At 33.5% G+C, this 27,860-nt stretch overlaps 1 protein-coding gene across 1 annotated transcript in view; it reads right to left on the reverse strand.

The window, feature by feature from the left end:
- Positions 1-304: 304 nt before the first annotated feature.
- The window catches only part of LOC111052291 (inhibin beta chain), a 109,459-nt gene continuing 81,903 nt past the window's right edge, over positions 305-27,860 (reverse strand). Inside the window, exons 4-5 of the mRNA XM_039419537.1 lie at positions 15,922-16,142; positions 305-8,325 (exon numbers count right to left, since the gene is read on the reverse strand). Of these exons, the coding sequence (XP_039275471.1) occupies positions 7,726-8,325; positions 15,922-16,142 (821 nt within the window). The 3' untranslated portion in view covers positions 305-7,725. The remainder of the gene's footprint in view (positions 8,326-15,921; positions 16,143-27,860) is intronic.

The following is a 27,860-nucleotide window of genomic DNA, read 5'->3' on the forward strand; positions in this document are numbered from 1 at the left end:
GACAAAATAAAACTGCGTTTTTCAAATATTACAATTTCATTGGAATACCCATCCATTTTTAAAATGTTAATTCGCAGTTTCTTTGTGAAAATGTCGCATCAAAGTATTCAAGGTGATTACATGATTATGCACTTGGATTTGTGATATCAACAATTTCAGTATAATTAGACATTTTTATCTAACTGATCAAATCCAAAAAATACAGTACTCACACTCATACACCTTACCATAAGCTTATTGTAAAGAAGGATAATGGTTATTAATAGAAGAAAAAACTGGTTGCAATGAACTATTGAAGGCAGTGTTATTGGTAGATTATATTATCCAAGTCAAATTCACAGTACATAGTATATATACATACATGACACACTCCTGTCACATACACATATATTATTGCATTCAATTCACTACATTTAAAACAATTTCTCTATGATACCTCAATAAAATTAGCAACTCCTCCTTCAAATATAACTCTGAAATATATACATAATTAATATTTATTCGTTCAGTATCATCATTAGTAATACTCAGTAATTAGTAATACAACGTAGTACATATAAATGAACAAGCATTACTCATCACTCACCAATCTCAGTCTTAACTTTATTTCTAATTTTCAATTTGTTAAACTGGGTACATTAATTTTTTATATATGAAATCAGACATTGTATCTGTTTTTTCATCAAATTTTGAAATATATTGCTACAGTACTGTATTTGATTTCTTCTGAGTAGTGCTGTTTCTATAATTTTGGCAGAGAATGAGGCTGCTATTGTAATCCAAACATAGATCAACTAACCAGGTTTTCATTCCTGCATAAATAGAGATAGATCAATAGTTCAAATTTAATTCGTTTTATATTGGTTCACTCATCTTTTACAGAAATTTTGTTATGAATATGTTTTTTGCTATGTACTTTTTCAAGTTATGGATGAAACTTTAAAAGTTCGTAATAGAAAGTTCAACATGGGTTATTTGAATCTGGCATGTCTAAACAGTTTGAGATTCCCCAATGGTCCAGTGATAGATTTATGTTTCATATAAATTGACCTTATTTACAAAGTTAAACATTTTTCCTGTCAGATTGTATTTTATTTTCATTATCACACAAGAAGTGATAATAATTCATGAAATCTATCTTATTAAAGATTTTAACCATATCACAATACCTTTCACAGTCCGTCTCTACTTCAAGTTGTCTACAGATAACAATCAATAATCACAGTTTGAATTCATACAAATAATAGAAAATGCTCAAGTAACGAATTATGTATTCACTTACATCCAGAGTCAAATTTTATGTATTGAGGAGTGATGTAGATCTTTATAAATATACATACAATTTGCTGATATCATGAAAGCACGCCTAGAATAGTATTTTTGAGCTTAAAAAAATCGTTAACCGTATTCAACAATATATGAATTTCATTTTTTATAGCACACTTGTTCATTCAGTGGTTCTTAATAATGTAGGCCGTTTTCAATTTATCATTTCACCGCTGTTTTGTCCTTCAAAATTGACCTTATATTAAACAGTGAAGGTAAGGAATTCTAGTATAACATTCAATAAATTCACACATTTCTTAATAGTCAATATAGGCATTTAGCACGAAATTCTCCATTGAAATTATTAGAAGGAACTTATATAACATTCCATTAGATATAGGTTGTATGGCACGAAAATTCAATTACTATAGCGTAGAAGTGAGAGCGAAAGAAAAATAACACTATCAATAACTGTTTCTTTCCACAATTTTGATTGATATATTTATGTAAATGCTTGAAATGATTATAACAACATTTATAAGTTTGTGAAATGACTAGATGCTTTTACGGACTTGAATTCAATTTATTCTTGAAGTAGCCTATTCGTACACTTTGTACAATAATGCCTATCTAATGCGAGAAAATACTACAGGGGTACTGGAACGTTCAATTAAATAGAACTGGAACGGTAATTTATCTATTGATTTTTGTAATGTGATGATTTCTTATAATTTCTTATGACCTATTAATTCTATACATGTAACATGTATGTTTCATGGCAATAAAATCATATTTATTCATTTTATTTATAAGAAATTACCATAGAATAAGATAACCGTCATAGTTCAGTTTCCAAAGAAACAAGTAGTCTATTGATTTTGTAGCCGATTTTGTAGAAAAGAAAAGAAATTTCATGTTTGACCCAAAAATCATCTTTGGAATTCTAATTGATGAATGTAAAAATTATGAATATTAAAATAGGCAATTAACGAGAATAAGATAAAATTTGCTCAAGTTGATGTGATTGAATTCTTATACTTTCTGGAATATAATTATTAGATTCGTCCTAATCCTCATTTCCTTGCTATTCTTATGAAATGTATCCCATCAATTTGTAAAATAATAATCAAGTTATTGTTAGATTTTTATATTGTAATTGTAGAATTGTTATTGTATTAAGATGTGGATTATAGAAATCAAATCATATGAATAAATCAGAGAGGAGTATCTCTTTATTGGTACTGGAACTCCTCTATAGCAACAACAGTAAGAATCGTTTTATAAAATGGAGGAATAAAATGAGATAGAAGTTGCTTCATAGATGTTGCCACAAGTAGCCACTTATAATTTATAATCATATCTAGTCGAAAAATTGAATAAATTATCAGTTTTTCGAGTCTGATAGAAATAAAACTATTTTCAAAAACGACTAACTACATTGCATTCAATAATAAGCTATATATTATAACTATAAGTTGAATTTGCTAGTTTCGAACTTATCCAATTAGCAGATTTTGTAGAGAGGAAAAGAAATTTCATGTTTGACCCAAAAATCATCTTTGGAATTCTAATTGATGAAAAATGAATGTAAAAATTATGAATATTAAAATAGGCAATTAACGAGAATAAGATAAAATTTGCTCAAGTTGATGTGATTGAATTCTTATACTTTCTGGAATATAATTATTAGATTCGTCCTAATCCTCATTTCCTTGCTATTCTTATGAAATGTATCCCATCAATTTGTAAAATAATAATCAAGTTATTGTTAGATTTTTATATTGTGATTGTAGAATTGTTATTGTATTAAGATGTGGATTATAGAAATCAAATCATATAAATGAATCAGAGAGGAGTATCTCTCTATTGGTACTGGAACTCCTCTATAGCAACAACAGTAAGAATCATTTTATAAAATGGAGGAATAAAATGAGATAGAAGTTGCTTCATAGATGTTGCCACAAGTAGCCACTTATAATTTATAATCATATCTAGTCGAAAAATTGAATAAATTATCAGTTTTTCGAGTCTGATAGAAATAAAACTATTTTCAAAAACGACTAACTACATTGCATTCAATAATAAGCTATATATATTATAACTATAAGTTGAATTTGCTAGTTTCGAACTTATCCAATTAGCCGATTTTGTAGAGAGGAAAAGAAATTTCATGTTTGACCCAAAAATCATCTTTGGAATTCTAATTGATGAAAAATGAATGTAAAAATTATGAAAATATTAAAATAGGCAATTAACGAGAAAATTTGCTCAAGTTGATGTGATTGAATTCTTATACTTTCTGAAATATAATTATTAGATTCGTCCTAATCGTCATTTTCTTGCTATTCTTATAATAATTTTACAGGTGACTTCATGCCAACACAATCATTCATGTATATCTATCACATATAATTGAATATTTTGAATTACCAAAAAATATTCTTGGATAGAAAGAACAATATTAATTCGGTTGATTTTTATAATGAATATAGCTTGATTTTTCTCATTGCAATCAGATAAAATGTATGATTTAGTCCCATTGAAGTTTTGACAATATTCAATCCTCGTTCATGAATACTCCACTGAAATAAATACATCAAATACTTACAGCACACTGGCTTATTCATTTATCATGATTCAATTCGATTCATCCAGAATTTTTCAAAATTCATACAGAAATAATATTAGGAACAAATCGAGTCTGTTATATTATAACTTACTTTTATACTTGACTCTTTCAATTTTTAAATTAACTCTTACACTTTCAAAATAATTAAAGTTATCAGGATAGCATAATTTGTTTTAAGAGGATTCATCATAGTTACGGTAATTCAACAGTTCCTTTCTTCTCTGAGTTCAAAAATATCCAATGTGATTAAACAAAATAATTCTTTGCAATATTCTTTAGAGAAAAAAAGTCAACATAGAAAGGATAAGTTAATTTGCAAGAATATGGTTCAGTATTAATTCCGTTAATCGAATCAAAATAATGTGAACCCGTATTAATAAAAAATATGCATTGATTAGAAAGTTTGATTAGCTTCCAATAGCTTTGCTAATCATAGAATACTTACTATAATACGTTTCTTAATTGGAATACAGTGGAAAAATCCAATAAATACTCCAAGATCGAATCTTGAAACATATTATAATATCACAATTTATTAGGCTACTAATCTAATCTCCAATATAGATTTTGAATACTTTTGACCTGGAAATGAATTGTTCACACTGAGACCTCAAAGTACCAAAGTAAATGCGGATTTTTGTCTTATATATGAAGTGATGATAATCATGAATTTTATATTGAAAACATGTAGGATAAATGAATCTATTAGCAGATTTAAAAATGTTACTAGAAGAAGAATCAATACAACCTAAATAATAATTTCACCATTCTGAAAATTTAAAACGTCAATGAATGACAAGCTTTGTAGATTTGACTTTATCGAGATAATTCGAACTCACATTGTTGGTTCCTTGGCAGTTGAAATATAATATCGCAGTTTAGAATTAAATTCTCCTATTAAAGTGGTGTTTGGAAATGCTACTTAATACAATATCCCATCATAATTGAAGGAATAAGAAGTTGATGTTGTCAATACCACTATATTTGCTCAAAAATTAATTCACATTACAGAATCAGGAGGATTCATGGTAACACCTACCATATCTGAAGCTGAAGATGTGGTAGGCGTTACCATGAAACCTGGTTCAGTCATGTAAAATAATCAATTTTTGAGCAAATATAGTGGTAATGACAACAACGTCTTATTATTTCAATTATGGAGAAATACCACTACATCTCTTATCATACAATCAAATTATATTTCATCATGTTGGAGATCGTTGTATCATTTATTAATGTAATATGAAACCTTTAAAAGATCCTTCAAGATGTACGGTATTGCGTTAGGTCTCAAACAATTCATATTAATCTCAAATACATTTCAGTGATGAAGAAGATAAAATACATCCAAAATGAACTTTTCGACAATGTCCCATTAGTTTGTGACGTTTTTATGTTTAAATTAGAAAAAAGTTTCCTATTACATCATTATATTAATAGTAATAATAATAATAATTGTAATAATATAATACATAACTTATTTATACTATATTCATTATTACTTTACACAAATTGAATTCAAATATGACCTATATTTTATATAATAATTAATTTATATGTATAATATTTACAATAAAAATGATTCACGCAGCTACCAATAACGTGACACATGGAAGTGATACGATGAGTCGTATAAAAAGATTTAACTTCAAATCTCAAATAATCAGAGATTTGATATTGATCAAATAAATAAATTATTTTATTTCATCGAGTTATGATCATCTTACGTGACGCTACCATTGGATATGTTCCCGTGATTCCTACATATACGTGAAAGTCATTAACTATTTCAAATAGAATCAGTACAGTAGTACTAGAAAGTCACTCAGCCTGTGATCATCAACAATGCTAGTCACATTTTCAACACTCAACCACTTATTAACTTATCTTTTCGAAGATTAAGGAAATATTAAGTTCCACTTTGAAAATTCACATCCTTTTATTCTCGTGTAGAGTCTAATCACTTACAATTTCATTTCAAACTCAATGTAGGTATCCTAATATTTTATTAAATCACCCGAAAACTGTACGATTTTATTGGTTCTCCCTCTAGGTTGTCGCTCATCTACAATTATCAACTCTAATAGTTCGAATAATTTACAATTTTGACCGGTATTCTTGTGATCAAATGATTCACTAGGATGAATCCAAGGAACACACAATTTTTCTATATTATTGGAAAATTATCCAATACAAATGACATCTGATGATATGCAAAATTCTCCTTAGCTCAGTTTTGACCAACAATAAGGAAATTTGGAATTTGTATTTAAAATCAAGACAGGATATTCCAACTTTTAAAAATTTATTGGGTGATTAATAAAACGTTGAACCATTTAGTGGAGTCGGATGTCTCTGTTAGCTTAATACTGAAAATTTGATAATAATATAACTTTGTTATGATAATTCAGTAAATTGATGAATTGCTGATTTACTGTTTTTTTTTTGGCTGACCTGTTCTATGATGTATGACTTGATTAGAAGATCTGTATTCTAATTTACATTCTTTGGATAGAAAAAAAGAATTATGTCATAATTCGGCTACTGGTATTGGAAAAGTAATACTGTATGCATTTGAAAGAATATTATAGCTTGATTGCTTCAACTATACATCTGAAGGACTAGGATAGAAGTGGTACCAGCTATTAAGGTTATTGTGATTATTGGAGCATGACTTCCTAGAAGTGGGATGAGAATAATTCTGTTTCAATATAAAAGTTCTATGCCTGGGAAAATTACACATAGAATAACTAAACTAGACTTGTGGAGATACTGTAGAGAAACCTACTTTTCAGATGGATAGTCAGAGGGCGAATTCTAGGAGAACTCCTAACTTGATTGTCAGAAATTCAAATCCTAATTTTCGGAAAAAACTTTTCAAGGGAAGTTCATGTTCTAAGGACAGCTAAGTTTTTTTGGGAAATAGCTTTGGAGGGAAGTTCTAACTCATTGTCGTCTATCTTAGCTTTTTCGACAAATACTCTTTGAGAGAGGTTCAAGACTAGCCATCTACGAATCGAATATCCGAATATCTTTAGATGATATTATTTTATGAGACTGGTTGTTGGGGAATAGTTTTGGTTTGGAGGGACGTCGTTTCACGGACATCCACAAATTGACAACTATCTCAACTATTCAATGTGATGTGGGTAATCTATTTGCAAAATAGTGTTTTGGGGAAGTAGATTCAAGGACCGCCACACTTACAATTTGAACAATATTTGAGTATAAGTTTGAACAGTATTTTTATTCTGTATAAGTATGAAGTATTTGTTTTATTTATTATTGCTATCTTTATAATTGGCAAATAAATGATTTTGATTTTGAGAGGTGTTATGAATTTGGAAAAAGTTTTCTGGGGAAGTCGATTCAAGGACCGCCACACATTTACAACTTGAACAGTATTTAAAAGGGGCTATGTATTTTGAAAATAGTTTTTTTCGTAAGTCGATTCAAGACTCATTGACAACTATTCGAACAGGTATATTATATGAGATGAGTCATGTATTTTGTATATAGTTTTGGATGGACCTTGATTCACGGACAGCTACATTCTATTAGAATAGGTATCTGAGATTGGTCATGTATCTAGACAGATATCTAAAGTTGACATTTATGAGACTGGTTTGTAGAAAATAGTTTTGGAGGGACATTGATCCTCGGACATCCACATTCATTGACAACTAGGTTTTTGAACGGGTATTCAATGTGAGATGGGTCATGTATTTGGAAAATTGTTTTCTGGGGAAGTAGATTCAAGCATATCCACACCTTGAATACTATTTGAGATGCGTTATGTTTTTGGAAAATAGTTTTCTGGGGATGTGGATTCAGGGACAGCCACACTCATCGACGACCATCTTGGGCAGGTCGCGCTTGATGATGTTGCTATCGGGCCCGAAGTAGATGAGCGACATGGGCGAGAACTTGAGGGGCGCACAACACGGCTGGATGCCCGACATTTTGTCCAGTTTGCGATACTCCTCGATGACGTGCGTGTAGTAGTTGAGGTAGGTGTCAGGCGTGCGATGCAGACCACCGCAGTCGCCCTTGCAGTAGTTGGCGAAGTAGCCCGAGGGCGCGATGATCCAGTCCTCCCAGCCGAGCTGCTTGAAACTCACAAAAAACCGCTGCTTGCAGCACTGCTTCACGCTGCCGCTGCATTCGAGTGCACGCCGTCGCACGCGACGTGCGACCGTCGGCTCGGTGTGCACGACTAGGAAGGGTCGCTCCTGCGACGAGTGCGCGCCTTGGCCCTGGGCGACTACCAGTTGCTGGCAGCCCGAACAGTCGACCAACAGTCGCAGCCGGTCGCGCAGTCCGTGTGCGTACCAGCTGGCCACCGTCGACGTCACCTCGAACTTCTGCCAGCCGAGTGCTGACATCGGAACTGATAGTGAGGCCGACACCTCTGTGTGCTCGTCAAAGTCCTGAAATAATCAAATTCTACATTACATTTATTATTCAAGCACCACCTTATATATAAAATACTAAAAATTCTTCATTAGCCTACATATGTTCTTCAAGAACGTCATTTATAACAAATTTGGTAACTTGTAAGATATAAAATTGTACAAAATTTAATGAAACGACAAGCCACGTCAAACAACACTGTCACTCCCATCGTAATAAATGTGAATACATAGATTAATGATCTCGTTAAAACTTGGAGATGCGAAAAAATTTCACCAATGAGTAAATAAATAAGAATGAGTATTCATAGATTAATTTATATCGATGGAACTAATAGCATAGAGAAACAATAGCGTAAGTTGATATGCCATGGTATAGGGCGTTTATATCGCAACTTTTACTGTTCTCAAGCTGATAGTCCACGTATTTCTTTCCGAAAGAGGTGTGTGACGCTGGTAGTCTCTCATATTGTGCCGTTCATACACTCTCACCCAGCCAAAACAGTAAAAATCTACAATAATCGATAGTAATCGACTTGAGATAACAGTAAAAGTTGCGACATAAACGCCCTATACCATGGCATATCTACTTACGCTATTGTTTCTCTATGCTAATAGCTTTGAGATGCAAATAGAATTCCATATATAATTAAATACTTGTAAGGGTAGACTATAGAAAGAGAGCGGCACTCTTTTCTATGAAATGTAGTGATATTTATCCATATGAATAAATAACATTAGACAACATTCTAGTGTTTCATTACTAAAGTTAATTGTTGATTAAGTTGGAGTTGTTAAACGTTGACGCTAATCTCCTGTCAGTAAAATTATCATAATTTTAGGACTTCAGTATGGATTATATTTTAAAATGCACTACAATCAAGTACAGCGAGGAAAATCTATCTCAATTAGAATAAACTAGAATCTGTGAAGATTTTTCTATCCACACGTCAAGGTTTTAGGATGTGAGTAGGATCGATTGAAGGAGTAACTATACACAAATAAAAATTCAAAATAAACACGGCGACAAAATAATCATGCATGCAACCCAAAGCTCATGATCCCTAATTTAGTCCATGTGCGCATCTTAATTATCATGTTTCTAAGTTTTTTGTTTTGATTGGGGATTGATGTGATTCACAGTTATTCACAGTGCAGAAAATCGAAAGAGTGAAAATCTCACCATTTTCCCATATTGGAAGTGCTTCAAGATTTTACTATCATCAATATTATTCTCCCTATTCTATCTAGGAAAAAAAACAACAATCTAATACAGATGAAATTTTTGAAATAAATTTCTCTTAAGAAATGAACGCTCTCTAGAAAAGAGATTTATTTTTATTGCTGGCACCCTTTGGAGTTGCTGTGCTCTCTCGAGCAGCTAGCAAATGTGGAAACAGGCGAAACTTGTTTTATTTCAACTTCTCTTTGGGGAGTTCAGCAATTATTGATTTTTGTGAAAGAATATAATCCAATGGAGATGTTATTATTTCAGCAACATCGTGAATGAGAAGTGATGCTGCTATAATAGCTATAAGAGTGTTGTGCTAATAACAACTAATAACATATTTTGAAATGAAACTTGATTTCTTAGTAATTTGAGGTTTATTATTGATACCTCTCTTTCTTCAGAAGTTTCAATGGGATTATGCTCACATCCTCATTCATTATAATTTAAAATTCAAGATAAAACCATCTCCTACCTATCATAATTCATTTGATTGTTTCATTTAATGATAGTCATCTCCACAGGAGACTTAAATACTATTGTTCTACCAATAAAATTCACTTCTTTCATAAAGAAATCCCTCCATAATATCATTGAACTTGACATACCCAATTTTTCGAGAAAAGTGAATTGATTTTGATGACATACACGTAGAAAGCTGAATCGATTGTAATAATTGATAGAATAGGCAAAACCACCATCTGAAGCAAGAAGACTTTATTTTGGAGAGCAGGGCCAAATTATCTCATGCTTTCATTATTTCTCCAAACCGACCCAATATAATTCAGTAGAAATGAACGGACGGAAGAAGCCGGCTCCAATGTTAGGTACAAGAAGCACCCTCAAACGCCTCGTCTCTCAGATCGTCTTTAGCTCGTCTCTCAGCTCTCATAACATACTATAAAAATTCTAGTTCGATACGTTTTGTTACCTATTATGTTTCAAGCATATTTTCGGAACATGACCATGACTTGTTAGAGACTATATTTCAATCTAGATTACCAATGTTAGAAACTATATTCGTTCACAATTAGCCATGATTATAGTGAGGTCCACGTTATAATGACAGTATTTGATCAACTTTGGTTTCGCTATCCTTGTCTATCATTCGACAAAGCCGGTGGTACTATCCTTTTCTAGGTCCACAACGGTGCCACATATGTTTTTGACAGTGTAGAAGAATGATTAATTAATGCAGAGAATCGGCATCGCTATTCTTCTATCTTTATCCACTGTCATTATAACGTGGACCTCACTATAGACTATGCTGATGATATTATGAGTAATATGATGAAAATATAAATATGATTGACAAGTAGAAATGACTACTTGTTATGCGCTAGCGCTCCACTCTCGTCGAGTTCGTACAAGTGACGATCTCATTGGTCTCCCTTCTATTACACCACAAGATGAACGCAAGACGCTACTGTTGGACATTTGGCGAACGACTTGGCGAGACTGGAGCGCCGGAATCATGTCTACACTAAACTCTCGCCAAGACGCTCGCCGAAAGGCCAACACGAGGGGTTCGCTGTGCATCTACACGGGTGGAGTGAATGTGAGCGGGGGCGCAGTGGGGCGAGTACCAAACACACTTTCGCGTTGGTCGTCATTCGCACGAGAGTGAAGCGCCGGCATAAAGCTGTGTGCAGACTTACGCGCCACAAACAAATAATGCCTTTACGCTTTCTATCACCTGATGCTATACGTGCGTAAGGGTGTGTTCGTGACGCGTAGCTAAGTCTATACAGAGTTTTAGAATCTGTATTCCAATCTACATGACCAATCTATATTCGTTGCCAATTAGCTCATACATTCACAAAATTGGCAACGAGAAATGAGCAATATTATGCTGTTGATTTGAGTAATATGTTGGAATATGAATAATGCAGTTGATATTAGTAGGTTGATATTATGTTGAAAATATAAATACGATTGGTTAGGAGGGTGAGTTTATATAAAAATATATAGAAAATTTCAATATGCAGTTGATATTAAAACTACTTCTGACTTGGAGGTATATGCGGGGCAGAGAAATGTAGGGATACAGTGGCGGCGATGTTGCCGTGCTAAAATGGCCAGCACTCTGTAGTCTTTAGTGAGTGTTCAATTCAACATCTCATGATACGTATACTTATAGAACTTACATGGTTCTTTCTTACATGGTCTTAAAACATAGTTTTCTCTCAAAGACAGAGAGGCCCGATACTCTTTCCTCCACTAATCACTGCCACTACCTAACAACATTCTGCCTACTTTTGTGTCAGCATCCAATTGTGCGCAGCATGCTTACTCCTCTTCACTTCTCTGTCCATGCTACAAAATGTGGAAAGAGAAATGGGGTTTTCCTCTTCATGTATCTCTCGCACTATAGTCTCCTCTCTGAAAGCACTGCATTGACTGATTCTGATCGTCAACTTGGCAACTGCGTTTCTTTCTATGAATATTCATTATACTGTGGCTCTGGTTATTTAACCAGAGGCTCTAACTTAACTTAACTCTGGTTATTTAACCAGAGGCTTTAACTCGGCTCGCTAACTGGCTCTCTAACCAGAGGCTCTAACTAGGCTCGCTAACTGGTTTTCTAACCAGAGGCTCTCTAACTAGGCTCGATAACTAGTTCTCTATCTCCCTCCATTTCTCCGCTCCGCAAATCCCTCAAAGTCGGAGGTTGTTTCAATTCTACTATAGTAATCAACTCAAATTCTTTATTTTTCATGGTTTCATACAATTTCCAAAAAAAGGTAGGCTAACAAACGAAATTAGTAACCTAATATTATGTGGAAAATAGAAGGGCGGGCGGGCATTGTTTTGAAGGCGGCGGGCGGAAAAGCGGCAATTTGATTAGTGTGTTTGGATGCGGAACATACCTTACCACTTAGGTGTGTGGTATTGGCGAGCCGGTGCGGGCTCACGCGGAATATCCACAGCGTGAGGTTGCGATCCCGCAGGCGGCCAAGTCGCTCGGCCGACAGCGAACTGCTCGGCTCGAGTCGCACCCACAGTGTTGCCGACTTCACCCGCAGCTCGGGGCCTTCCACGCCCTGCGGCGGCGCGAACTCCAACAGCTGTTGGCCGTTTAGCATGTGCCCTGCAACCAAACTCACTAATTACACTCCCAAATCAGTAAATCAAACTAACTGAATACTGGATTATTATAGAAAAAAGGTTACTGGACAAACAACAACTGGAATTAGCGTTTAAGGCAGTGCAAAGGCTAAAAATAAACTTTCTACTCGTTATATTTTTCGAAGTTTTTCGATTTGTATATCATCAAGTAAACATTTTTTTTTCTGATCATTACTTTTTGAGATATGAGCGACTAAAGTTTGGGACAAAATTTCAAGTTCGGTAAGAGATAAATCCATGAGATTTAGAGTATAGAGTCTTCATGGCATTGTTTATGCAGTAAAACAAAAATTTTCTGAAAATATGGATTTTTGAGAAAGTTATTCAATTTACTAGAAATAACCAAAAATAACTTTTAGTTAAGCTATTTATGGTAAATTGAATAACTTTTCTAAAAATAGAAAATTTGTGTTTTACTAGATCAACAATACCATGAAGAATCCATCCTTTAAATCTCATGCATTTATACGAGTATCGTATCTCTTACCGAACTTGAAGTGTTCTGTCCCAAAAATTTAAACTTTAGGCGCTCATATCTCAAAAAGTAATGATCAGAAAAAAAATGTTTTCCTAAGAAAACTTTTTCATTTTGATAGCTTGATGATATACAAATCGAAAAACTTCGAAAAATATCACGAGTAGATAGTTTATTTTTAGCCTTTGCACAGCATTTCTTACAAGGCGTTTTCTCACATGCATTAGTACCAGTGAACAAGCCCGGTACTGAGAGAATCAGTTCTCATCTCAATCAGTTCTGATGATACATACTAACCAGTTCTAAATATTGCGTGAAGTTTTCGGATCAATATTTCCCAGTTTCATTCAAAATCTAGGTTCTTTTGAGATTGTTTTTAATTTTGTGGAATTTTGTTATTTATGACATCAATTTCTAATTGAAAATTTGTTTGTTTTCCGAAATGTGAATTGTTATTTTAGTAAGTAATAGTAGATTAACCTAGATTTTGATTTGGACTGTAGTATACATTTCAAAAGGAACAGTTTTGGGCATAAGCCTGCTGTGCCTTCTCATATAAGTGTATAACTGAATATCAATAAATAAATAAATACTAACTCACTCGGACGGGCTGAGTGAGAAAAGTCCCATTGGAACTCATAGGGTTTATATTCCTACTGTAACGGACTTGTTCACTGTAACTGATTATAGGGAATTCAGCTTTAGACAATTGTATAATCTTAGAATATATTGGTAAATGCTATCTTGTAATCTGAAAGTAATTGAGATACACTAGAAGCAATAACTTGATTGAAGAATGCAAGAAAGTGCATAATGTAGCATTTAAATCTTTACATATAGCCTTGTTTAGACGGTTCTCGAAGACATTCCAGTAGCTCGAGGCATGCTATTAAAATGCAAGTACGGTTCAAGTTACATGCATGCTTTCCGGTAACCATGCTTCGAGGAATGTCTACTAGGGTGGAAAGCATGTATCAAAAAACAAGTGTGAAAGTCAAAGTTGAGAAAACAAAATTTGGAATAAAACTAGAATATTCACAACGAAAAAAAAATAATTGGAGAGATCGATTACTGTCACCTCTCATTTCAAATCCTACCAAAGCAATGACTCGATCAAACAAATAACTTTTAGTAAATGAAAAACATGCAAGATTACAATTTATCATAGAATTTTCCATTTCTGGCAACGCATTCAATAACGAGTATCAGAAACAAATGGATGAACACAATTCACAAAATTATTGTAAAAACAAGCTAGTCGAGATTAAAGCTGGATAATCTTAAATCATTTTTAAAATGGGAATTTCATCTGTATAACTGGGGAATAACATGCAATCAATAAATTCAATAATCGATTACAATTATACATCACTATTTTAGTTTCAATTTTTCATCATTATTATTCAAGTTCTAATTTTTCAGATCACTTTCAATGGCAAATGGAAGAATCATAGTTTCGAATTTTTCATTTTTTTTTCAGTTTCAATTTTTCAGATCACTTTACATGGCAAACGCAAGAATCAAATTGAGGTATCACAATCATTGCTGGAAAAAATACAATAGTTATCTTTTCAATAGATAGTAACTTATCCACAATGAAACTTATGAGAAAATTTTCAATGAAAATGAAAGGTCATTGGTTCCCCGAATGTCAATGCATTCGGCCCAATATGGGGTGGACCGCTGAAATAATAATAGTGCAATACATTTACAGATTAGAAACCTTAGAACTTAATCAATGCTGCACTGAAGAGAAGCCCTACATTGAGTTTTATATTGGTACTAAAGTTTGTAATAGGATATCAGTATTCGAGCTATCTTATTCAATTCAGATATCTATGCAAAATGCATTCCATCGATAAAAATCTGTGGACTCCATTTGCCTCAATATTCTTATTATTCCAGGATAATACTTATCACATAATTATAATAGGATAATAAATAAGAGTGAAGAGAAACTATAAACATCCGGCTATTAATTGATATCGCGAGCAAAGGAGGAAAATATTTCATTTTTTGGATGCAAACCATATGGGATGTTGAAGGCTGCAAACACGTTGAATATTATAGTATTTCCAGCAAAAATCGCTTCCCAACTGTTCTAAAGAATAAATATAACAAGTTTCAATTCATTAAGAACTTTCCTAAGCAGTAATTCCAGATGAATTATTCCTCGGAGCTTTTAGTCTTGATATTACTAGAAGCTCTGTGAACAGTAGACCTCACGCAGTATTCTCATCCACAAGTACCTGATTGAAACTATAGATCTTATGCAAATACAGCAATAGACTGGCTTCTCCACATATAATCACGGGTGGAGTGAATGTGAGCGGGGGCGCAGTGGGGCGAGTACCAAACACACTTTCGCGTTGGTCGTCATTCGCACGAGCTCGGCAAGAGTGAAGCGCCGGCATAAAGCTGTGTGCAGACTTACGCGCCACAAACAAATGCCTTTACGCTTTCTATCACCTGATGCTATACGTGCGTAAGGGTGTGTTCGTGACGCGTAGCTAAGTCTATACAGAGTTTTAGAATCTGTATTCCAATCTACATGACCAATCTATATTCGTTGCCAATTAGCTCATACATTCACAAAATTGGCAACGAGAAATGAGCAATATTATGCTGTTGATTTGAGTAATATATGTTGAAAATATGAATAATGCAGTTGATATTAGTAGGTTGATATTATGTTGAAAATAGAAGGGCGGGCGGGCTTTGTTTTGAAGGCGGCGGGCGGAAAAGCGGCAATTTGATTAGTGTGTTTGGATGCGGAACATACCTTACCACTTAGGTGTGTGGTATTGGCGAGCCGGTGCGGGCTCACGCGGAATATCCACAGCGTGAGGTTGCGATCCCGCAGGCGGCCAAGTCGCTCGGCCGACAGCGAACTGCTCGGCTCGAGTCGCACCCACAGTGTTGCCGACTTCACCCGCAGCTCGGGGCCTTCCACGCCCTGCGGCGGCGCGAACTCCAACAGCTGTTGGCCGTTCAGCATGTGCCCTGCAACCAAACTCACTAATTACACTCCCAAATCAGTAAATCAAACTAACTGAATACTGGATTATTATTGAAAAAAGGTTACTGGACAAACAACAACTGGAATTAGCGTTTAAGGCAGTGCAAAGGCTAAAAATAAACTTTCTACTCGTGATAATTTCGAAGTTTTTCGATTTGTATATCATCAAGCTATCAAAATGAAAAAGTTTTCTCAAGTAAACATTTTTTTTCTGATCATTACTTTTTGAGATATGAGCGACTAAAGTTTAAATTTTTGGGACAAAATTTCAAGTTCGGTAAGAGATAAATCCATGAGATTTAGAGTATAGAGTCTTCATGGCATTGTTTATGCAGTAAAACAAAAATTTTCTGAAAATATGGATTTTTGAGAAAGTTATTCAATTTACTAGAAATAACCAAAAATAACTTTTAGTTAAGCTATTTATGGTAAATTGAATAACTTTTCTAAAAATAGAAAATTTGTGTTTTACTAGATCAACAATACCATGAAGAATCCATCCTTTAAATCTCATGCATTTATATCTCTTACCGAACTTGAAGTGTTCTGTCCCAAAAATTTAAACTTTAGGCGCTCATATCTCAAAAAGTAATGATCAGAAAAAAAATGTTTTCCTAAGAAAACTTTTTCATTTTGATAGCTTGATGATATACAAATCGAAAAACTTCGAAAAATATCACGAGTAGAAAGTTTATTTTTAGCCTTTGCACAGCCTTTCTCACAAGGCGTTTTCTCACATGCATTAGTATCAGTGAACAAGCCCGGTACTGAGAGAATCAGTTCTCATCTCAATCAGTTCTGATGATACTTACTAACCAGTTCTAAATATTGCGTGAAGTTTTCCGGATCAATATTTACCAGTTTCATTCAAAATTTAGGTTCTTTGGAGATTGTTTTTAATTTTGTGGAATTTTGTTATTTATGACATCCATTTCTAATTGAAAATTTGTATGTTCTTCGAAGTGTGAATTGTTATTTTAGTAAGTAATAGTAGATTAACCTAGATTTTGATTTGGACTGTAGTATACATTTGAAAAGGAACAGTTTTGGGCATAAGCCTGCTGTGCCTTCTCATATAAGTGTATAATTGAATATCAATAAAAAAATAAACCAATAAATAAATACTAACTCACGCGGACGGGCTGAGTGAGAAAAGTCCCATTGGAACTCATAAGGAATATATTCCTACTGTAACGGACTTGTTCACTGTAACTGATTATAGGGAATTCAGCTTTAGACAATTGTATAATCTTAGAATATATTGGTGAATGTTATCTTGTTATCTGAAAGTAATTGAGATACACTAGAAGCAATTACTTGATTGAAGAATGCAGCATTCTTTCAATGTAGCATTGAAATCTTTTTCGTTTAGACGGTTCTCGAAGACATTATAGTAACTCGAGGCACGCTAATACATTCAAGTAATTCAAGTACGTTTCAAGTTACATGCATGCTTTCCGGTAACCATGTTTCGAGGAATGTCTACTAGAGTGGAAAGCATGTATCAAAATCAAGTGTGAAAGTCAAAGTTGAGAAAACCAAATTTGGAATATAACTCTAGAATATTCACAACGAAAAAAAAATAATTGGAGAGATCGATTACTGTCACCTCTCATTTCAAATCCTACCAAAGCAATGACTCGATCAAAGAAATCAAATCCTCTCATTTCAAATCCTCTCATTTCAAATCCTATCAAAGCAATGACTCGATCAAAAAAATAACTTTTAGTAAATGACATGCAAGATTGAAAGTTAAGATGAAATTTTCCATTTTTTGGCATCGCATTCAAAAACGAGTATTAGAAACAAATGGTTGAACACATTTCACAAAATCATTGTAAAAACAAGCTAGTCGAGATTAAAGCTGGATAATCTTAAATCATTTATAGAATGGAAATTTCATCTGTATAACTGGGGAATAACATGCAATCAATAAATTCAATAATCGAATACAATTATACATCACTATTTTAGTTTCAATTTTTCATCATTATTATTCAAGTTCTAATTTTTCAGATCACTTTCAATGGCAAATGGAAGAATCATAGTTTCGAATTTTTCATTTTTTTTTCAGCTTCAATTTTTCAGATCACTTTACATGGCAAACGCAAGAATCAAATCGAGGTATCACAATCATTGCTGGAAAAAATACAATAGTTATCTTTTCAATAGATAGTAACTTATCCACCATGAAACTTATGAGAAAATTTTCAATGAAAATGAAAGGTCATTGGTTCCTCGAATGTCAATGCATTCGGCCCAATATGGGGTGGACCGCTGAAATAATAATAGTGCAATACATTTACAGATTAGAAACCTTAGAACTTAATCAATGCTGCACTGAAGAGAAGCCCTACATTGAGTTTTATATTGGTACTAAAGTTTGTAATAGGATATCAGTATTCGAGCTATCTTATTCAATTCAGATATCTATGCAAAATGCATTCCATCGATAAAAATCTGTGGACTCCATTTGCCACAATATTCTTATTATTCCAGGATATTACTTATCACATAATTATAATAGGATAATAAATAAGAGTGAAGAGAAACTATAAACATCCGGCTATTACTTGATATCGCGAGCAAAGGAGGAAAATATTTCATTTTTTGGATGCAAACCATATGGGATGTTGAAGGCTGCAAACACGTTGAATATTATAGTATTTCCAGCAAAAATCGCTTCCCAACTGTTCTAAAGAATGAATATAACAAGTTTCAATTCATTAAGAACTTTCCTAAGCAGTAATTCCAGATGAATTATTCCTCGGAGCTTTTAGTCTTGATATTACTAGAAGCTCTGTGAACAGTAGACCTCACGCAGTATTCTCATCCAAAAGTACCTGATTGAAACTATAGACCTTATGCAAATACAGCAATAGACTGGCTTCTCCACATATCTGTGTAATCACTTGTCAGCTGATTTATGATGAATAATTCTATAGTCTGATTTTTACTCTAATATTGGCGTATGAAGGAGGCTCCTTTTTCCTTTCATATTATCCTTGAAATGCAAAATTTCCAAAAACCATGTTTATACGTCGGTGCGCAATTAAAAAAAGGAACATACCTGTCAAATTTCATGAAAATCTATTACCGCTTTTCGCCGTAAATGCGCAACATATAAACATTTAAACATTAAGAGAAATGCCAAACCGTCGACTTGAATCTTAGACCTCACTTCGCTCGGTCAATTATAGTATTTTCATCAAAAATCGCTTCCCAACTGTTCTAAAGAATAAATATAACAAGTTTCAATTCATTAAGAACTTTCCTAAGCAGTAATTCCAGATGAAGTATTCCTCGGAGCTTTTAGTCTTAAGATTATAATTGGGAGTGGATTTCTATGAAAGTTTATATTTAAATTGAAAACTCAGTTATGTATAAAGCGACTTCCAGCAGTTCAAAATTATGTGAAAGAAAACATTGAAGTTTTTGCAAAATAGAAAAAAGACATTTTTGAAGTCAACTACAGTTTAATCTGAAAACTCAGTCACTCCGACTTCTGGATGAATACGAAATACCAGATCATCAGCTCAATCATGAAAGATCACATCATCATTTCAAATCACGTTCATTGAGTTTCATTGTCTTCCACATAGACTGAGGAGACCATGGTGCCGAAGTTTAATTTATAGTACAACTTGAAAGTGCTTCAAAAACTTTCCAACGCTCGGCTGGAAATCATTCTAAACGAAATTAATGCTCCCCTATTTTGGGAATAGCTTTACAATGTCGAACGTTGACCTCCGACCATGGCCTTAACATGCTACAACTACAACTTTGCCATTCATTAACTACTATTGCACAACTCGTATAATGTTGAGTCGGGGTTGGATGACGAATTTAATAATCAAGCGCTATCGATTTTACTATAAAATGGAAGCCAAACTCAGTTTATGGTCATTATCCACTTGTACTACAGAAACATTTAGTGCCACACCAATAAAATTTTGTCGTAGGTCTAATCGTTTCTCCTCCCAGCTAATGTTAATGCTTGAGAAGTGATTTTATACGCACACACAACTACCTTATACATTTTGAAATCGTATTTGACACGCATACATAACACATGGAAGTGTACCAATACATTTTTAAATCATAATATTCTATACGCATACAGAAAATAGCCATATAATACCCAATAAATGTTAACATCGATGGATGTACTAGAGAATTTAAACTCAAGAAGTGAACGTCATGGAAATATTCTCTATGAAATCAACATGACTGAGGACTGGAATTCTATATTTGAGTATCAACCAGCACGCGGTCTCTCGTCATTATTGAATCCAATCCGAGAATTCCCATATACATGAAATGATGCAAAATAAGCGCACATCGACGATAATGAGAAACAAATTGATTAGTGAATTTAATATTTTTTTCTTTAATCCACTTGCTAATAGCGTTCTTTCTTCGAAATCATTGGACTATTTTTTGTCAATATATTCGCCTGCAACTAGATTGAATGAATTATCTTCATAATAATCTAGCACGATTCATTGGTTTCTAACAACACTCAGTTAATTATCCAGATTCTCTCATTAGCTTCCGTGAATCTTGACTCAATACAAGATACCATAAAGCCTTCCGGACTATGTTATGTTATATATTCATCTAAATAGGGAGAGAGGTAGTTGAAGATATTTCGGAGTTTTCTCTCCCAATCATTCTAACGGTTTCTTGAGTTCTAGTAAAATTCACTGGAGAATTCATGAGTAATAAGCTCCTTATTGATAAATGTATAAATAGATACAACAATCGTCATGTTGTTCCTCCTGTACACTACAGTACTTGAACGTCCACCATAAACGTGAAGAAGGCAAAAACACTTTCATTTTGGAATACAAAAAAAGTTTGGAGGAAAAAACGAAAAGATGCTTCACACCGCACACAAACGTCTACATCAAGAAGGCTACAACACTTTTTTTATTGAAATACAATGAATGTTCGGGAGGCAATTGTTCTAGGAGGAAGCACTCTCTGATTTATGATTGCGGGATTTCGTCGGGTAACAAAACTCAACTTAGGAAATACAAGCCTTGAGAAGAAAACACAACTATCCACCATGTGTTCAAAAATATAGATAAAGATTTAGTTCCTTGATTGTTTTGATATATTATTATAATATGACGATAGGATGAGAAGGAAAGTTTCAACCCTACAGTTACTTCCCTATTGCTGACTTCCAAGGTAATTGTGGTACGTTTGCTAGCTTAGACCAGTTGCAAATACGTTTGTACCTGATGGGTTGATGATGTAGTACTCGGGGAATTCACGCAGTGGGGATTTTTTCAATGATAGCAATGCGTGTGACTAAACCAGTGCGTGATTCGTGCACTCGATCATTGTAGAGAAGGCAGCTTTTATAGCGTGAGCTTTTCTTTAGGGATGACTGCAGCTAAGCCACCTATTGCACCGTACTGCAAACCAACTAATCACATTTCACTTTCCAAAATAAGCCAGCTGTCTCTCAGAAAGGGGAAGTTTGATTACCGGGAAATATGATCTATCACTGTGATCCTGTAATTTATATTGTTTTCCACGATATTGTTGGGGGGATTGAACACCACATAAAAGTAGGATGTTACACAATATTTCGAATCATCATTTACAACGATTCAACTTGGAAATAAAACGATCAAGATACAACCAACAGGACGGATTATGTGTGCAGAGTCCTTTCTGCCACACTCCGAATCTGACATCACGTCTGAATCGACAATGGAAGAATAATAAAATATTTTTCATATTATATATATATATATATATTATATATATATATATATATATATATATATATATATATATATATATAATATGAAAAATATTTTATTATTCTTCCATTGTCGATTCAGACGTGATGTCAGATATATATATATATATATTATATATATATATATAAGTCTATTACAAAATTAATAGAATTAATAGTAAAGGTTAATAGATGACAAGTAAAGGTTAAAATTAATCGAATTAATACTATTAAACATTAATAGTATATTAATATATAAATATGTTTATATAATGTCTATATAATAGTTGAAATGCATCTATTGAATGCTCTCAATACTAATGCATTTGTTTAGAATAAATTGAATTTAAATAGAAATCATCACGAGAACTCTTTAGTAATATAAAAAATTTCCCAACCAAATTGGTAATGTACGATAAACCATGAAAAGCATGAATTCAAAAGAATGTGAGGTTGAAAGTGAAGTGAATAACTTAAAAAGTTACTTATAACTATGAAGTGAAGTGAAATAACTTATTACAGAAGATTTCCTCAGAATTTTGAGAGAAAAAGAAATTCAACATTACAAGCGCGCCTTGTCACTTTGAATAGTCTTCAAACTATGTCGTTGTGTCGAGCAACAAGTATTCTGCGCCTACAATTTTATAGAGCGCAATATTATTTGTGAATAATATCATTTCATAATTTTCTTCTTTTTCATTCTCCTTCTTCTCATTACTCTCTATGAGACAAGTATGCACTTCGCATTCTGCTCAAAAATCTATCCAACTAAAAGTTCGGTGAAATTTAAGAAGAATCCATAATGATTTATTCACACCTTGTCTACGAGCTAATCTGAATCCTTGATCTATTGCAGTTTGATGAAATTATCGCCATTGGTCACATAAAATCCAAAGCAGTTGAATGAAAAATAAATTAATTCAGGTGAAGCCTAATCTCCTCTCCAAATTTGTTCGCAACTCATAATTTCGTGAATAGTAGACAAGGAGTCTATACTACTTGTCTAGTAAGGTTCAATATGTATTCGAATAAAATTTCCCTCCAGGGTCAACCGTTCTCGAGATACAAAGGGGAAACAAAATACTTGTATTTCCTCCCCCCCCTCAACCATATGCTCATCCACAAGGTTAGGGGACCTTGTGGATCCTCGAAATGGAAAATTGTCCCATATTCCATGTCAAAAGTGGGTTTAACTTTTTGAGCATTCACTGCCTGGACTATAAATGGCATTATTGAAAAATTGAATGCTTAAAAATCAATGTTACACATACAAGACTGCATACAGCTTCATTGAAGTCCTGTCCCTATTCTATTGATAGCTCTTCATATCATCCATAAATTGACACCTGTGATATTGGAAGTGTAATCGCTAGAACAATGTAGAGTGTATGGTGTACGACAGTTTCACTGCCATATTAATAGCAATGCAATGCATATTGAGGTCGCAGATGCTCGCTTTTGCTTAACGTGTTCTATTACAAAAACCGCATTTTGAACTAGTCGTAACGGAGACTTCCAGAGTGGTTTAACCATATAACCCTATCATTATAGCTGCTGTAGATTCTATACTTGAGCAAGTAAAGAATCGTTATCACCAGCACAAGTTCTTTTCTTAGCGAGATTCACTCTAAACTGACAGCAATCCTAAAACGAAACATAAATACACCCCCATTCAAACAATGCTGTCAGTAGAGAACGAATTACTAACTGGCAGCAATCGTCATAAGAATAACATGGATGGTTTCAATTCAAATAATGGTGACAGTTGAAAGTGGATCACATGATGGCAGATTCTATTCGCTGCATGACTACTCTACAAGTGCATGAAATTAATTTGAGATGCAGATTGTTGCAAGAAGCCGTGTGTAGCAAGTGGTTATCGGATAGATTTCAGCAGTCTCTAGGATTACCAAATGGCGTGCATTTTTTGAGTATGGAGTATTCATTTACAATTTTTTCTGTCTTTGATGGATAACTACAATTGGTTTATTATTTATTCTGCATGAATAATACAGAATAAAGGACATGTCTTTGATAATATGATTAACCATTATTATGCTCCTTGATGGAAGTATGGGGCATGGGTTATAAAGTACAGTATGACGCAGGATTGAATTGATTATGATTGAGCATTCACAGTATTTCAAATCAAACGAAATTACATGAATTCAATCCTGAATAGACTAAGAACAATAGATTAATAACAATTTTAGAAGATTATTATTCTTGGTCATAGTTCATGAAGGCTATTCCTTTTCTGCTACAATATCTTTCCAATATTTGAGGGAGGAATAGAATAAAGTGATAATAACTTAATCTTCATTTGCTTGTTGAACCGGTATTACTCACGTTTATTATGTCAGTACATTGTGAATATTTTTATATGTAAATAAGTCTATTACAAAATTAATAGTAAAGGTTAATAGATGACAAGTAAAGGTTAAAATTAATCGAATAAATACTATTAAACATTAATAGTATATTAATATATAAATATGTTAATTATATTTGTCTATATAATAGTTGAAATGCATCTATTGAATGCTCTCAATACTAATGCATTTGTTTAGAGTAAATTGAATTTAAATAGAAATCATCACGAGAACTCTTTAGTAATATAAAAAATTTCCCAACCAAATTGGTAATGTACGATAAACCATGAAAAGCATAAATTCAAAAGAATGTGAGGTTGAAAGTGAAGTGAATAACTTAAAAAGTTACTTATAACTATAAAGTGAAGTGAAAATAACTTATTACAGAAGATTTCCTCAGAATTTTGAGAGAAAAAGAAATTCAACATTACAAGCGCGCCTTGTCACTTTGAATAGTCTTCAAACTATGTCGTTGTGTCGAGCAAGTATTCTGCGCCTACAATTTTATAGGGCGCAATATTATTTGTGAATAATATCATTTCATAATTTTCTTCTTTTTCATTCTCCTTCTTCTCATTACTCTCTATGAGACAAGTATGCACTTCGCATTCTGCTCAAAAATCTATCCAACTAAAAGTTCGGTGAAATTTAAGAAGAATCTATAATGATTTATTCACACCTTGTCTACGAGCTAATCTGAATCCTTGATCTATTGCAGTTTGATGAAATTATCGCCATTGGTCACATAAAATCCAAAGCAGTTGAATGAAAAATAAATTAATTCAGGTGAAGCCTAATCTCCTCTCCAAATTTGTTCGCAACTCATAATTTCGTGAATAGTAGACAAGGAGTCTATACTACTTGTCTAGTAAGGTTCAATATGTATTCGAATAAAATTTCCCTCCAGGGTCAACCGTTCTCGAGATACAAAGGGGAAACAAAAAACTTGTATTTCCTGCCCCCCCCCTCAACCATATGCTCATCCACAAGGTTAGGGGACCTTGTGGATCCTCGAAATGGAAAATTGTCCCATATTCCATGTCAAAAGTGGGTTTAACTTTTTGAGCATTCACTGTCTGGACTATAAATGGCATTATTGAAAAATTGAATGCTTAAAAATCAATGTTACACATACAAGACTGCATACAGCTTCATTGAAGTCCTGTCCCTATTCTATTGATAGCTCTTCATATCATCCATAAATTGACACCTGTGGTATTGGAAGTGTAATCGCTAGAACAATGTAGAGTGTATGGTGTACGACAGTTTCACTGCCATATTAATAGCAATGCAATGCATATTGAGGTCGCAGATGCTCGCTTTTGCTTAACGTGTTCTATTACAAAAACCGCATTTTGAACTAGTCGTAACAGAGACTTCCAGAGTGGTTTAACCATATAACCCTATCATTATAGCTGCTGTAGATTCTATACTTGAGCAAGTAAAGAATCGTTATCACCAGCACAAGTTCTTTTCTTAGCGAGATTCACTCTAAACTGACAGCAATCCTAAAACGAAACATAAATACACCCCCATTCAAACAATGCTGTCAGTAGAGAGCGAATGACAAACTGGCAGCAATCGTCATAAGAATAACATGGATGGTTTCAATTCAAATAATGGTGACAGTAGAAAGTGGATCACATGATGGCAGATTCTATTCGCTACATGACTACTCTACAAGTGCATGAAATTAATTTGAGATGCAGATTGTTGCAAGAAGCCGTGTGTAGCAAGTGGTTATCGGATAGATTTCAGCAGTCTCTAGGATTACCAAATGGCGTGCATTTTTTGAGTATGGAGTATTCATTTACACTTTTTTCTGTCTTTGATGGATAACTACAATTGGTTTATTATTTATTCTGCATGAATAATACAGAATAAAGGACATGTCTTTGATAATATGATAAACCATTATTATGCTCCTTGATGGAAGTATGGGGCATGGATTATAAAGTACAGTATGACGCAGGATTGAATTGATTATGATTGAGCATTCACAGTATTTCAAATCAAACGAAATTGCATGAATTCAATCCTGAATAGACTAAGTACAATAGATTAATAATAATTTTAGAGGATTATTATTCTTGGTCATAGTTCATGAAGGCTATTCCTTTTCTGCTACAATATCTTTCCAATATTTGAGGGAGGAATAGAATAACGTGATAATAACTTAATCTTCATTTGCTTGTTGAACCGGTATTACTCACGTTTATTATGTCAGTACATTGTGAATATTTTTATATGTAGAATCTCTTTTCGAATTTCATAAAAATACTATATTCAAAATTTAGATCTTGAAATCTCTCTAGTATTGTTATAATAAGCAGTTATAATTTATCACGTTTGAGATGATAAATTCGAAAAGAATAATTTGAAGATAATTGAATTCAATAGATTTAGGAATGAAATATCTTGCTCTTATGCGAATAGTATGAATAAAATAACTAGATATAGCAAATAATTTTCTGTTAAAGCAAACGGTCATGCAAAACTCATTGTGAACAAATTGTTTCATGAAGTATAACAAAGTATCTATGAATAAATTCACACTAGACAAATTCACACTTTACTTTCTCTTGATTGAGCAGCCGTTTGTAATCTCAACTCAGAATTCTGCCAGTAGTTGGCAGCAGGTGCTGGGTCATATTTTTAACTCCACCCACTCTTTCCTGATTGGTCGACAGTTTGTAATGTAATTCCAAACTCTGCCAATAGGTAGCAGCATGTTCTGGGTGATGGGTTCAAATAGAACAGAGTTGTCAATATTTACTTTTCGAATCTTATCACTTGAGAGCTGCCCAAATCATCATCCCCTCTTTGTTTCTTGTATCGCCACTGATGCTTATTCTAAGCATCTTAATATCCTAGATCTTTTTGAGGAATTAAACCTTACAATAAACATTCCATTGTCACACCAAAACTTATACCATAGATTACCATTGCTTTACTTCATTTCTCATACACTTTTATCTACATATATAAAAGCGAAATGGCACTCATTGACTGACTGACTCACTCACTCGCAGAACTAGAAATCTACCGGACCAAAAACGTTCGAATTTGGTAGGTATGTTCAGTTGGCCCTTTAGAGGCGCACTAAGAACGGATTTGAAAAAATTTCCAAAGATAGACTACGCCCAAAATCTGCGTTTTTTCAGCGTTTTTTTTAGCGTTTTCTCAGCTTCATCGAGAACAAATGAACAGAAAATGTTCAAGTTTAGTACAGAAGCTAAGCTAGGGTGTAATAATGTTGTGTTAGAAGGAATTTGAAACAACGCCAAAGATACACCCAAAATTGGCGTTTTTTGCGTTTTCTCAGTTATTTCATTAAGTAATAAACAGAAAATTTTAAAATTTGATACAGAGGTTTAGCTAGGGTCTAAAAATTCTGTGATGAGGTGACTTTGATATTTCATCAAAGATACGCCCAAAATCTGCGTTTTTCCAGCGTTTTTTGCGCTTTCTCAGCTTTGTCGAGAACAAATGGACAGAAAATGTACAAATTTACTACACAAGCTCAGCTGGGGTGTAATAATGTTGTAGTAGAAGGAATTTGAAACAACGCC

The sequence above is a fragment of the Nilaparvata lugens genome, chromosome 1 (genome assembly GCF_014356525.2).
Source record: "Nilaparvata lugens isolate BPH chromosome 1, ASM1435652v1, whole genome shotgun sequence".
NCBI lineage: Eukaryota > Metazoa > Arthropoda > Insecta > Hemiptera > Delphacidae > Nilaparvata > Nilaparvata lugens.